Source organism: Molothrus ater, chromosome 9 (genome assembly GCF_012460135.2).
Source record: "Molothrus ater isolate BHLD 08-10-18 breed brown headed cowbird chromosome 9, BPBGC_Mater_1.1, whole genome shotgun sequence".
NCBI lineage: Eukaryota > Metazoa > Chordata > Aves > Passeriformes > Icteridae > Molothrus > Molothrus ater.
The window spans coordinates 14478752-14492829 of NC_050486.2; the positions used below are offsets into that span (position 1 = coordinate 14478752).

Below are 14078 nucleotides of genomic sequence, written 5' to 3' on the forward strand. Positions count from 1 at the left end.
AGACTTGCCTTCAAAAGAAATTGGATAAAATTATTTATTATATTTTAAAGGTGCACATTACACTGACTATCTTGAAGAATTAATTCATATTCGTCTCTGTAGCTTTTCAGTATTTTCATTTGTCTCATATATTCATTCCTTATATTTCTAGAATTCCTGGATGTTTCAATCTTTGCAAACATTTTTTGGTTTTTCTGAGTTATTTTAATATGTAATACGCTCTAAGTTGTCATGGAATTGCAGGTGAATGTAAGAGGGTACTATAAAACCACAAATTACCTTTTGACATTGTGAGTGACAAACACTGCATTGTACAACTAGCAGTTGATTTCTATCTTATACAAAACCCCTGCATCACTAAAATAAAATTTAATGTTGTTATAGCCGGATAGGAAACTTTAAGAATTAATAGGTAGCAATAAATCAGCATAACTTCTACTGCTTGGACATTAAGATATACCAAAGCTTTGGTGTGGGCCTACAAAAATGGATGATGTGTGAACTGCAGAATGGAAACGTGTGAATGGAAAGGCTGTACAGCAGATAATGTATCAATATGACTCATGTTCTACTGGGGGGCAGATGCAGATGTTTTTCTGCATCTGCCCCCCAGTCTTTAGAATATTCCTTTGGGTTTCCACATCCTGTGAGCACCAAGTCAGCGCATGTTACATGGTTGCTGTTGTTGTCATGGCTTATGTGGCCTAGCTTTTCATGGGAGTTGCCTCTACTGAAGCTTAACCAGGAATTTAACAGGTAACTGAAAAAGGCTGAAACAGCCTTATTTTTTAGCATTTAGCAAAGCCTGGGCACAAAGAGTTCTTGAAGAAGAACTAAACATTTCAGTGCTGGAATAAAGCACCTGCTCTCACAGATGATGAAGATCTCACGTACTAAGTGAAAAATATATCCCCTAATGAACATATGCCAGGAGCTGTTTGGATCTAGATGGAACAGGAATGAAACATTTAGATCCTTGCCAGCCATATGGGACACCGACGTTTCACAATTACTCCCAGCCTGTCATTCCAAGGCTTGGCATACAGCACTGGATGAAGTAAGGGCTTGAGATTATTCAGCAAAAAGTTAAAGTGTTTTGCTCTGTGGCCTCCTCTTGCGTTGCTGCTCTGTTGCATGTCCACAACCCAGCTGAACTTGAGCAAACCACTGAACTGCAGAGGGAAGTGATGCACAAAGCACAGCGATCTGGGCCTGCTGAATAGGAAGGGAAGAAAACCCTGGGAGAGTCACTGGCTGTTACTAAAGCCAGGATTGCTTTTGCAGGAGTGCCAAATGTTACTAATTAATTTTCAGATTTATAATTCAGGGTGACTCTGGAAGTGATGATTATATTATTCAAAAAACAGTCACAGACTGTTCTTGAATCTTCAAGCACAAATCTCTAAATTCTTTGTGAGCTCCTAACATTTGGTTTCCACTCACACATCTTTCCTTAAGAGTAAGCCCTGCCAAAAAGAGTTAGCTTATCCTTACAGTAGTATTTTGTGACTCGTCTTTTCATCAAAGCAGCGTTCTTTGATAATTGCACTGAACACCCAAAGCCACAACATGCTATGTTTGTCACATTTTTACCCCAACACCTTGGCACAATCTTTGTGCCTGAAGTCTCATAGACAAAAAGCAGCAGGGCTGGAGACTCCCAGCTTCTGGCTTTGACTCGCTAACACACTGCATTAAAAGAAGTCACAACCAAGTCATAAAGGCAAGAAGGCTGGGCAAAACCCAAACCTTGATAAGAAAGGATGATTTTACTTGAACTTAATAATGTTCCCACCAATTTCAATTGGACTGAGGCTTCCCACAATGTATGAAGAGCTGAGAGATCCCCTGGTGAAGAAGAAATAGGTAACGTTTCTCCACTTTATGGCACTAATGTAGAATTATAGAATGGCTGGGGTTGGAAGGAACCTTGGAGATCACCTTTTCCCAACCCTCCTGCCATGGGCAGGGACAACTCCCAGTAGACCAGTTTACTCAAAGCCTTGTCTAACCTGGCCTTCAACTGGGACATCCACAGCTTCTCTGGGCAACCTATTCAGGCTGCTCTTACCAACCTCACGGTAAAAACTTGCTCATCTGTGTTAATATGTGTCCAGGCAAACGCTCCTTCCTTATTTTGGAGGAACTACTCCTTTTTGGGGTTTTGCGGGGCGTTTTGGGGTGTTGGGTTTTTTTTTTAAGGACTGTAAGGAGCCTGCAGCTGGTTTTAATACCCTATCCAGTAAATGACGGGAGCCTGTTCGCAATCAACGACACGCGTTATTTATTAACTGGCTTCCCCATAATTGTCCCCAGACAGCGCCCCGAGCACTTTCTGGCAGACACGAGGGGAGCTCGGGGGTGGCTGTCGGCTCCACGGGCTCCGGGCGGCCCTGGAGGGGAAAGGGACGGGGACAGCCCCGGGGGCTCGGGGCGGGCGGGGCTCGCCTCGCCGCCTCAGCCCTGCCTCGCTCCCTCGCGGCTGCCGCGTTCGCACCTTCGGCGCGGCGTGAGCGGTGGCAGAGGCGGCAGCCGCCCGCCCTGCCCGCTGACAGCCGCCGTCTCTCGGCGGCCCCGGTGCCCGAGGCAGCTCTTCCCCGCCGAGCCGAGCGGAGCCGGCGGCGCGACTGCGGCGGCAGGCGGGGGAGCGCTCCTCACCGCTCCGCCTCCGACCGCCGCCCGCTGCGGGGATGTGTGATTGCCATGGCGAGGCGGCTCTTCCCGGGGGCCTGGCTGAGGAAGCCCCACTCCGCGCAGGTAGGCCGGCGAGGGGCCGGGGCCGGCGCCCGTCCCTCCCCGCAAAGTTCCCTCCGGAGCGGGCGCCCCCCGCAGGGCTCTCGCCGCTTCCCCCGGCCCGGCCCGGCGCGGCCGCCGCTCCCCTCCCGCCGGCGCCTGGCGGCGGCCGGGGCTCGGCTGCGCCGCGCTGCCGCTCGGCCGGCGGGAGGCGGCGGCGCCGGGCACGGCCGGCTGTGTCGGGGCACGGGAGCAGGTGGCGGCGGCCTCGGGGCCGCGGTGCCTCTCGCCGCCCGCCCGCCGGTCGGATCGGGCCTCTCCCGCCGCCTCCGGGCGCAGCGCGCTCCGCGGGGCGGCCGGCGCAGGACCTGTTACGCGGCGGGCGGCCCGCGGCTGCCCGGGCTCACGGCACGGCCGGCGGGGCAGCGACACCTGCGGCGCTGCCGCGGCCCGGGAGCTCCGTGCTGTGCTCCGCGCCCCTGCTTTACACCTACCGCCCGTGCTGCGGGATCCATCCTGTCAGCGCACGGACCACAGCCTGCAGGAGCAACTCATGCCCTTTTTTGCGTGTCTTCTAAAAAATTAATATCGGGCACTTTTCTACTGCTGCTCCATGCATTTCCTTGTATGTTCATAGACACACTTCTGCATTTCTATATGCAGGTACGGGTTTGCATTACTTCAGTTAGCAGAGTAAGGACGTTTTGGTTGGATGTGATGTGGCTGTTGTGTTGTAGGAAGTTCTGCGGTGAAATGTTAGTCGGTCATGACGTTCTGGTAGCTTGATGGTTTATCCACTGGGTTTCCCTTTATCAGCTGGGTTGTATTTTAACTGGATTGTAAATAAGGTGAGCATTTGTTGAGTTTGAGGAGCTAAATAATGTTTACTTTTCTTACACATTCTGTTTATGTGTTTGTCATCTGTTGATGGTATGTATCTGCAACTCTGGGTCCATATCACTTGGGTTTTAAACCAAAAAAGATTACTCTAGATCTATTTACTGAAGTAGACACTTGTACAGTATTTTAATTCCCATGGCATAAAGCCTTCAATCCAAACAAAAATTAATTAATAATCTATACGCTACCTTTCAAATGAGGAGTCTCCAAATTGTTTGCCTTCTTTGCCTTGATAGTCTCTTTCATATCATCATATGGTGAGGTCTGATAATATTCTTCTCGACTCTTCTAAAAATTTAATTTAAGGCCTTCCAAGCAAAATACGCTCTTTTAAAATCTACTAAGAAACAAGAAGACCACAAAATTATTTATTAGAAAAGCCAAAGAAGTTAAATGTTTGTTTCTATTGCAGATTAAAAAAAAAACTGGTTGTGCTTTCTTATACTGAGAGCTGATTTTGCATATTCTACAGACTTGTTTTAGGAGAGCTAATAGTGGCTTTGTGACCTTAAACATATTTTTCTGTGTTAGTGAATGTATATTGATATTTGATGCATCCATAGAACAGCAGCAACTATCAATATATTAGCTTTTCTTGTCACTGCATGTTACTGTTGGTACATGACAAGTGTAGTTGTAATTTACACTGATTGCTGAGCCCTTTATTGAGATTTGTCTCCAAAGAAGCCAAAGCCCTCTAAGTAATGGGTAGACTTAACTCACTGAGGGCTGTGAGCAAGGTGGAAAGACTTGTGCAATGTTTCTATGCAGCATTTCAAGTAGCACACCAGGGGAGATGTTTGTACAGTGGAAGGTTATCACAGAGTGAATTCCAGCCTTTGCTGGCTGGCGTTCCAGACTTCTTGAACATTATGTGGTGAAATGAATTGCCAGAACATCAGGTTCTGTCAGACAGAACTTAATACTTGTTCCAGCTTTTCTGCCCTAATGGAAGCAGGATGTTATGAGCTGGGTTGCAACAGATATTCTTTGGCAAATGTTCTATTGCTCTATGCATGCTTTAGCTTTTTTGCAGAATGCAAGACCCATAGGTCTTGATGATCTTTGAGCCTAAAAAACATGTCCTGCCATGTGTCAGCTCATGTAAAAGGAGCAGGGCACACACTCTTAGCTATCTTAACTCAGCCCCACACTTAGAGTTAGGTCCTGTTAGGTCCTCCCTGAGTAAATGTTAAAGTAAAGAATAGTAACTCTGAAGTACAAAGCTTTGCCATTGCTTAGACTGCAAATCATGTAATAATAGAAAACAAAACAAAAATACCCTAAAACCTGAAAAACTTTTAAACACCGCTAAGGACCACAAAAATAATTTAATTGTATTTATAGGATTTTACAGTTAGGTGATTAACACTGGGATTTTGTTTGACAAGGAGAGTTAGTGTCCTAGATTTAAGGGACATTGCCCTGAAGTTCTTTTCTGATAGCTGTAGTTACCAATTGTATTGTGAGGCTGAGGACTAACCAACAGGACTCCTTATGACAAAAATCATGTAAAGAGCACTTGTATGTGTGGAAGTTTGAGTTTATAGATTCTGGATCAAGTTTACAGACTCTTTAAAGGTGCCTCATGGACTTCAGTAATGTACAAGAGACTGTCTTTGAAGGGCCAAAGAATCATCAAGTTTAAAGCCCCACACAGAAGAAATTTCCTAAACAATCTCTTTGCTCTAAGATTTTAATCTCTTGTGCTCTGTTTAACCTTTAAGGAGAGATGTCCCATTTTCCATCTTGGTCGTTATTTTATTTCAAAAGATACCTCAGCTCTGTTTCCTCACTCTGGTTACTCAGGATACAAAATAACTCAAGAAACTGGCATATCATAAGCATGCACTGCCTGCTTTTAAAAATTTGAACGTGTCCTGTTTGTGGCATCCAAAACAGTGTGGGCTAATGCTCTCAGACATCATGTCAGCCTACCTGAAATGCCTCCTGTGAGAGACAAATCAAACTGAACAGAGAACAAAACAGAATTTCTAACATGATTGGCCTACTTTTTTTCATCTGTCCTTTTCTATTGCAAGCATGTAAGACAAATGGAGCGAACAAGTCTGATTTGGAGATTACTACACTATGGTTATGTGTAATACTTTCCAGAATTAAGCTCTCTGTACTATTAAACAAAGAAACACTTTCATACTCTTTAACCATAAAAGTGTTTTAAATAAAAAGTACACTCACCAAAAATCTGTCAAGTTATGTTGCATGTTGATTCACTGCTCTCCATATGCTTTGGAGTGCATCCAGGCTTGAGTTTTGCCAGAAGTGGTTTTCCAGTTCTATTTCAGGGGATGAATGTCTAATTATTATTCAGTGCTTATGACTTAGCAGAATATACAAGTGATGGAAGAAGTTGAATCTGTAACATCAAGCATTGCAAGTGCTTCCCTCATTCTTGCATTCCCTGGCTTATGTTTAGTCTTGATAGAAGAGTAGAGTTGAAAAAAGAAACTGTTTCCTTGTTTTGAGCACTTTCTTCCTTTTTTTGATAAATTTGGAATTCTGTCATTCTGTTGCCCTAAAAATGTTCTTATGACAAGTTTCCTGGCAGTTTGTCACAGTTTCAAACGGAGTCCATCTATATGTGTTGTTCGCTAAATGCTGTTTGGGACTTCCTGCTCAGAAATGTTCCAGTGCTCTGCAGAGCAGCGTGTCCCTGTGTTCAGGGTGCCTCACCCGTGTGGCCAGAGCAGCTCAGTGGAGCCCTGTGCCCTCATTAGGACAGTGTGTGCCTGTGCCAGGGAAGTGAGCTACATGTGTCAATGCTCACAGACCTTTTCTGGGGAGAACGTGAATATTTGGTAGGGGAATGCATGGGAAGAAATCAAATAATTATCATGCCTTTTGCTGAACTTGATGGGGAAGTCCTTATAAGAGAAGTAATTCCCTTTGAACCAGAGAGTGAAACCTTGTTTGTCTGTAAGCAGAGGGATGCTGTTGTCCATGCTCTGAACTGGCTGGGCAGCTTCTGCAAGTCAAAAGCTGCATGACTCCATTGGCACAGTGCTGAGCTCAAAATAAATCTAGCTTCTCTGGAACTTCCTGCCCAATACACAATGTAGTCAGGTGGCATTTGGGGAGGATTTTCAGTCTCAAGTACATTCTCTTTCAGCCTAAGGAGGACGACAACATATTCAGTATCCATACTGGGAGAACGGTCAATATTCTGCAGCGGTCCTGAGGCCTGCAGGCTGCTACTGGTCTCTGAGGTTGTACTAAATGGATACAATAATAAAAAATGTCATTAAACAGCACTTTGGTTTAAAATGTATTATCAAGGTTCATGGAAGGATTCAGCAAGCACTGAGGAATGAAGAGGGTTTGTTGTCCCAGAAACTATGGTTCCCAAGCAGTTTTTACACATGAAACAGTTTTCCCTAAAATTGTCTGTTTTATTTCTGTTGATCTTCCCCAGATTTTATCAGTAGTTTTCTGTGCTTCATGTTCTGCTACATAACAGTGTTATTAAAAATAGCTTAAAAAACTCCAAATTTATAAAACCTGTCTCTAAAAAAAATCACTGGAATAAAAAGTTAATTGTAACTCTCTTCTTTTTTAACCAGGTAGTTCTAAGATTGTCAAGTGAGTGTGTGAAGGCGTGAAGGAATAGGGGTGCACAGCTGAGGCATGTGGCAGGACCACAGCTTTAGGCATTGGAATCACCTTTGGGTCTTTGAAATGGACTTTTTCTGGATTTTTTGTTTCCAAGAGAAAGGGTGTAATGTGTGCTGGTTGTTTTTTATATTTTAATAAATACTAATAAATTACTGCAGTCTTTCTGGTTAAAAAAAAATTGCTTATTTGCATCTGCTGCAGTTCTGTGTATGTATGTGATGGCAAAACTGATCATGATTACTACCTTTCTTAGAACCTTTTCCAAACATATGGAATAATTTCTCCATGATGTACAGTCAAGTTAGGACCTGTCAATTTGCAAAAGAGATGAGATCATGGGGAGGTGTGTTATGGAGGCCTACAAATCATGTCAGATGGGTTCAGAGTGGATAGAGATTGTTCACTCTTCTCTTCCAATACATGAACTAGGGGGTCTCAACCAAAGGTAATATGAATCAGACTGCAGCAAAATAAAGTCCAGTCCCTGACCATGGCAGTGGATAGTAGACCTGTGAATTAATTGTTAAGTTTGTTGTGGATGGTTATGTGGATTTTTAAGGGAATCTGGGTAAATTAGTTAAAGATTTGAGATTTAATAGAGTATTACATCTGGCTTAGCAAGTTCTTCTAGAGGAACCTGGGTGTGCACTTAGTGTATATAATATATGTTATCAGTCTTCAATAGTGTCTTTTTTATAGCTATTGCTGAAGATCAGGATACTGATAGAAATGGATCTTGTACTGACCAAATATAGCTGCTCTCATCCACTTCCTTATATCCTGCTGCTAAAGCTGATCCTGATCTTCTAATTGGTTTCTGATCCTGATGTGAATATGAAAATCATCCTGTTAGCACACCAGACTCTGAGGAGGAGGAAAAAAAAAAGAAGGAAAAGATCAAAACATCCCTCCTACTTTGTAAGACACTTAGCTCTCCCTCAGTTCTTAATTTATAAATAGTTTTTCCTTCTGGCCCTGTGAAAATTCTATATGTGAGGCCACAGAAACAACAGGAAAGTTGTGCATACAGTTGTGGGAAGGTGAGGCTGCTATAGAAGAATTTTATTTGCATAATTAATGGTGTCATTTCAAGGAAGGAGTGGGAGACTTTAGCATATGGAACCTGACCCCGATATCCATTCTGCTCATTGTATCTCTATCTTGCATATTTACACATTAACACAGATTTTTTTTTACCAAATTCCCGGTCTGTTGGATTTGATTTACCATGAGTGGAACATAGGTAACTGGTCTTAGAGAAAAATGCACTTAATTGAGCTCTGGGAGTTTATGATTTTGATCAAATTGGTTCCTGCAGTCTGGCTTGCCCTGTGAGGGTCTGATACCCTTCTTTCTATTTATTTATATCTCAATTTTCCTTCCACTTACATACATCAAACTGACCTCCCCTGTCAGTTTTGCTCACTGAAGGAAGCAAATGTTCCATATAATGCAGTCTGCTTATTATATCACTGTGGAGGGCAAATTCCTTAGAGATGAAATAGTAAATGATTTTTAGTAAATGAAATAGTAAATATCCTGCTGCTCAGTGAATTACAAACAATATTTTCTGTTTGTGTGCTCTAGGTCCGTCTGTCGTACGTGCGGATCAAGTATCTCTTCATCTCCTGGCTGGTGGTGTTTGTTGGCAGCTGGATTATGTATGTTCAGTACTCCACCTACACAGAACTCTGCAGAGGCCATGACTGCAGGAAAATAATAGTAAGTGTATTTAGTATAGCTTTCTCAAGTGTTTGACTAATTCAGTCTGTGCCACATGTGATTTAATTAAATTCTCATATTCCATCATGCTGATGTAAGATTACAGCTTCAGTTACAGATAAAACCAGTTGTGTCTCTTAACAATATTTTAGCATAGGGTTATTAAAATATTTTCTTAGGTTTTTCTTTCAAGACTCAGGTGTTGGAAGAGATACAGTTGTTGCCTCCTTTCCTAGACAATTTGTTAAATATTTTTCCCCCGTTTGTTTCAGTGTGACAAATACAAGACTGGTGTTATTGATGGATCAGCATGTAGTAGCCTTTGTGCTAAAGAAACTTTGTATTTTGGAAAATGTTTGTCAACAAAGCCCAATAACCAGGTAAGGCTTTCCTCATCCAATCTAGTTTTATTATTTCCCACTGAAATGTCATTGTCTAGAACATCAGGTAGACCTTAGTGTCAGCAAGTTGTATCTGCTTAATATAGATTATTTCAAATTCTATTTGCTGTGACAGGCAGAACGTGTGTGTGAATGTGTATGTATATATATATATACCTTTGTATAGGTGTGTGTATATATTGATATACACACACACCTATACAAAGAAGATACACTGTAATACAAATCAATATACATAATATGCACCTATATACAGTAATAGAAATTAGTCCTATATGTAGAGGGGTATATGGTTATTTTATACTACATGAACATATACAATATGTCCTAAATCCTGCCACAGTTTGCCAGACTGTGCACACTCTGTACATCATACTGCCTTCTCTGCTATCCTGCATCCCCAGTAGAAGCAGCAGCCTCGTAACAAGCGATGCAAAGGTGGCAGTGATGCCAGGCTGTTGTTTGGGGAGCTGTCTGTGTTCTGACAGTGCAGTGGCTGTCTGTTCAAATTGCCACATTCATTGTCTGCACACAGGATTCAGTTCCTGATCTGTGTTGATTCTTAAAGCAATGGTTGGAGGACAGGTGGTCTTCAGTTGAACTTCTACAGTGTTTACCTTTCCTCCTCTTTTTCTGCATAGATCTATTTAGGAATCTGGGGAAATCTGCAAAGTGTTATAAAATGCCAGATGGAGGAAGCTGCTCAACTTGATTTTGGTACTGACCCAGAACCAAGGAAGGAAATAGTCCTATTTGATAAACCAACAAGAGGAACCACTGTTGAGAAATTCAAAGAAATGGTATATGGTCTTTTTAAAGTACGTATATTCCTATTTAGTCTATTTTGACAGAATGGCTTGTTTTCTTGAAGCTGGAGAAAATACCCTGTTGTATGAGCCTTTTTCAAGGCTAGAAAAATAATCAGCACAATAACAGTTTTTCCCAGAGGTGATTATCATGAAGTTTGAAGTAACTAATTATATCAGGGCTTTTTCCTTACTCTTTAAATGATGGAAGCTGGCATTCATCTTGTATGTCCATAGATTTTGCTAGTATTGGTATAGAGAACATGATGTAAGGCTGATGTCAGTTGTCATGCATTACAACAGCTTTGTCTCTAACAATGGTGAGCAGCAGGTGTGTTAGGATAGTTTTAAGGAAAATTTGGAAAAAGTTGATCTGCCTAGCTGAAAATGAAACAGTTCTGATTCCAGTAATGGCTTTTTTTCTCTGTAGTCCTACAATGGAGGTGATTACATCAAATAACAAAACTAAGCATTTCAGGGTAATTATGGGATTTGTACTCTGTTTTGTCTTGGTACCCTTAGTAATTGGACAAAATGTAATTCATAACATTATTCCTCTACATTTGTAAGGTCTAATCAGCTGAAAACTAAACCTGATCTAAACTTTTGAATTCTTCACACTTTTTCTTAGAAAACATTGAAAAAGCTACTTGATGCAATTTTTCTAAAGACTGACCAAGACTGATGAAGAACAATAATTGAATTTTAATATTTGCATTTTGAAGTGCAAAGAAAGGTAGTTCTCTCAGAAGATTGTATGCTCAGTGCGTGTGAAAACAGAACAAAAAGGAAGCTCTGCAGGCTGCTGATGGCAGGTCCTGTTACATCCATAACCAATGAAAACCACAAGATAGCTGGTTATTCCTATTATTCATAGAAGGAGAGGAACAGAGGCAGAGTGACAGATGGATTGGGAGTAGTTAATGAAGTCATACCTAATCTTTTTCATTTGTTGCTTTCAGGCAAAACTGGGTGAACAAGGGAATCTTTCAGAACTGGTTAATCTCATCCTGTCTTTTGCTGATGGAAACAAAGATGGAAGAGTCTCTTTGCCAGAGGCAAAATCTGCATGGGCACTCCTGCAGCTAGAGGAGTTTCTGTTAATGGTCATCTTGCAGGATAAAGAACATACTCCCAAGCTGATGGGTTTTTGTGGGGATCTCTATGTGACCGAAAGAGTTGAATATACCTCTCTCTATGGAATCAGCCTTCCATGGATCATAGAACTTCTCATTCCCTCTGGCTTCAGAAGAAGCATGGACCAGTGGTTCACTCCATCGTGGCCAAGAAAGGCAAAAATAGCTATAGGGCTTTTAGAATTTGTGGAAGATATTTTCCACGGACCTTATGGAAACTTTCTTATGTGTGATACAAGTGCCAAAAACTTGGGATATAATGATAAATATGATTTGAAAATGATGGACATGAGAAAAATAGTGCCAGAAATTAATTTAAAGGAGATAATTAAAGATCGTCAGTGCGACTCAGATTTGGACTGCATTTATGGTACAGACTGTAGAACATTATGTGACCAAAGCAAAATGAGATGTACCACTGAAGTAATTCAGCCAAACTTAGCAAAAGCTTGTCAGCTCCTTAAAGACTATCTGCTTCGTGGTGCTCCTCCTGATATCCATGAAGAACTAGAGAAACAACTGTACTTGTGCATTGCCCTTAAAGTCACAGCAAATCAGATGGAAATGGAGCATTCTTTAATACTCAATAACTTAAAAACTTTACTGTGGAAGAAAATTTCTCATACAAATGATTCGTAGCTTCTCCACCAGCAGAAAAGAATATTGATGCCTGCCACTAGAGGTGGCCCAAGACATTTGATAAAAACAACCTGCACCTTTTTAAAAAGATATTTCTTTACTCAGATTTTATTAATGGTTCTTTCAGTCCTGCCCTTCAGTCAGTAACTCAGGACAGGGCTTGTCAAAGAATGAACATGCCACTGAATGACCCGGCAGAGGCCAGAAGGCTGCCTGCTGTTCAGTGCTGTTACAGAAACAAGAACTCTGCATGCTTGACTGTTCTGTGCACTTTGTCAGATCTTGAACAGGATGAAAGTGTTCACTGTGCCACCACATCAGCTGAGGGAACATCTTCCATTTCTGTGAAAAACATTGCCCACTTGTGAAATAACTGCAGAGGATTTCTTTCCTAATAGTTTTATGAAGAATCACCACTACTGCAAGTAATGTGTCCAAGTCCAAGCTGCTGTTATGAATAAACTGAACTGTGAGATTGAAGTTTACTAATACCTTGGCATGGCAAAATTTGCACATTAAATAATTTTTAACTGTGGAAAATTAGAATTTTATTCTAGAATGGATAGGTTGTAATATGAGACAAATCAGATTCTGTTTACACATTGTTACCTCATGCTTACGTCTTGAATGTTCAAGTAGTTCAACATTTTTAATTAAGTCATTGTATGGTGAGCCCTGTGGGAGCCAACAATTTTAGAGTACTATTTCTTAAAGTCATTTATATGGTTTAGCAGCAATACCAGCCTCTGTTTCAAAACTTCAGTGGAAACCTTTAACCCAAATTAAGCTGTAGCTAACAGTGAAAAGCAAGGACTTTGTGGACTAAGCTATAGTATGAAAACTGAATTTTTAAAAATACTGAATAGCAGACGTGTCCAAGCAGTTAAAAAAGAAAGTTTGCATAGTGCAGGAATCTGCTGTATGACATGAGAAACAATTAATAGTTGTGGATAGTCTTGTCTCTTAACGGTCCCTCCACATTTAGCTACAGACCTGTACTTCAATCTTCTTAACTACTGCAGGAAATATGTAAGCAAAAGCTAGACCTCAATTTTAGGACAGAAGCTGGATTGTTCAGGATTGTGCAATATTGCTCAAATGGGAGCCTATGAGGTATTTTCCAGCTCATTCCTAGCTGTTACTAAGTGAGCTGCAGTGTGATACTATTCTTTTTTTTTTAGTAGCATCTATGAGTCACTGTTCAGGCTCAAGTCATGAGTAAATAAACATCACCTGATCCTGGCACGCCACAAAGCATGACCACTCTACCACCTTAAATCTTCACCCTTGTATTTTTCAGATTTACATCTGTACTCACAATTATGCAGAATTGGATGTCCATAATACACCTGAATATAGGCCAATACTTACCTGTTGTCTGTTTAATTTATAAATGCTTTAGGTATAAAGTTGTTCAATCTTTATGATTTTAATGGCAGTCATCTGTATACTTCTAAATCCTGGGCCCTTAATTCATTTTCAGCAGAGGTAAGAACAAGCTTTAAGTATTTGAAAGGTTAACTCCTGTCTTAAATGCATTCCTAGAATGACAACACTGAAGTACAGGACCACAGTAAAATAATTTGTCCATACCAGATGTAATAATATGCAGCTTGGGTTAAGATTGTTTTGTGAACATCAGCCTTTTAATTTAAGAAATACCATGCTCATGCTAATTATTGTCTTGAACTTGCTAATGTGCTCCAACTATGAACTAAAAAGTATTTGTAACCAGCAATGCACTAAAAGTGTAAAGTGGTCATGTTCTTGTGGAGAAATCTGACAGTGACTGCTACTTGGGCAGAGATATTTAAAATACCCAACATCATTGGGTATCTTAACTGGAGAATATGTTTAATAGTGCGGTTTGTTGTACACAGTTTTCATTTTTATTACTGTTGCATAAAGTTGAAGCTTTCATTGGGAAAAAAAATACACTTTTGTTTACAATAAATCACAGCCCTCTTTTTTTTCAATAGCAGTATTTACACCAACTACCAGTATCTTAGAGCAAATAATTCCTCCATGTAGCCTGCTTTACTGGTGTTTAAACTGTGCAAACAGTTTCTCTGAGTCTAGTGGAAACCTCCTGGCACACAGAAGTGCCT

The 14078-nt window shown here is 41.2% G+C and overlaps 1 protein-coding gene across 2 annotated transcripts; it reads left to right on the forward strand.

The window, feature by feature from the left end:
• The first annotated feature begins 2529 nt into the window (after nucleotides 1-2529).
• Nucleotides 2530-13924, forward strand: DIPK1A (divergent protein kinase domain 1A). Of its 2 annotated transcripts, none has more exons than XM_036387428.2 (5): nucleotides 2530-2757; nucleotides 8854-8988; nucleotides 9261-9368; nucleotides 10031-10207; nucleotides 11158-13924. In XM_036387428.2, the coding sequence occupies exons 1-5, from the start codon at nucleotides 2704-2706 to the stop codon at nucleotides 11968-11970; spliced, it is 1287 nt and encodes a 428-aa protein (XP_036243321.1). In that variant the 5' UTR covers nucleotides 2530-2703; the 3' UTR covers nucleotides 11971-13924. The 2 variants fall into 2 exon arrangements, with proteins under 2 accessions (XP_036243321.1, XP_036243322.1); XM_036387429.2 differs by lacking the exon at nucleotides 2530-2757 and adding an exon at nucleotides 3348-3396.
• Nucleotides 13925-14078: the final 154 nt, after the last annotated feature.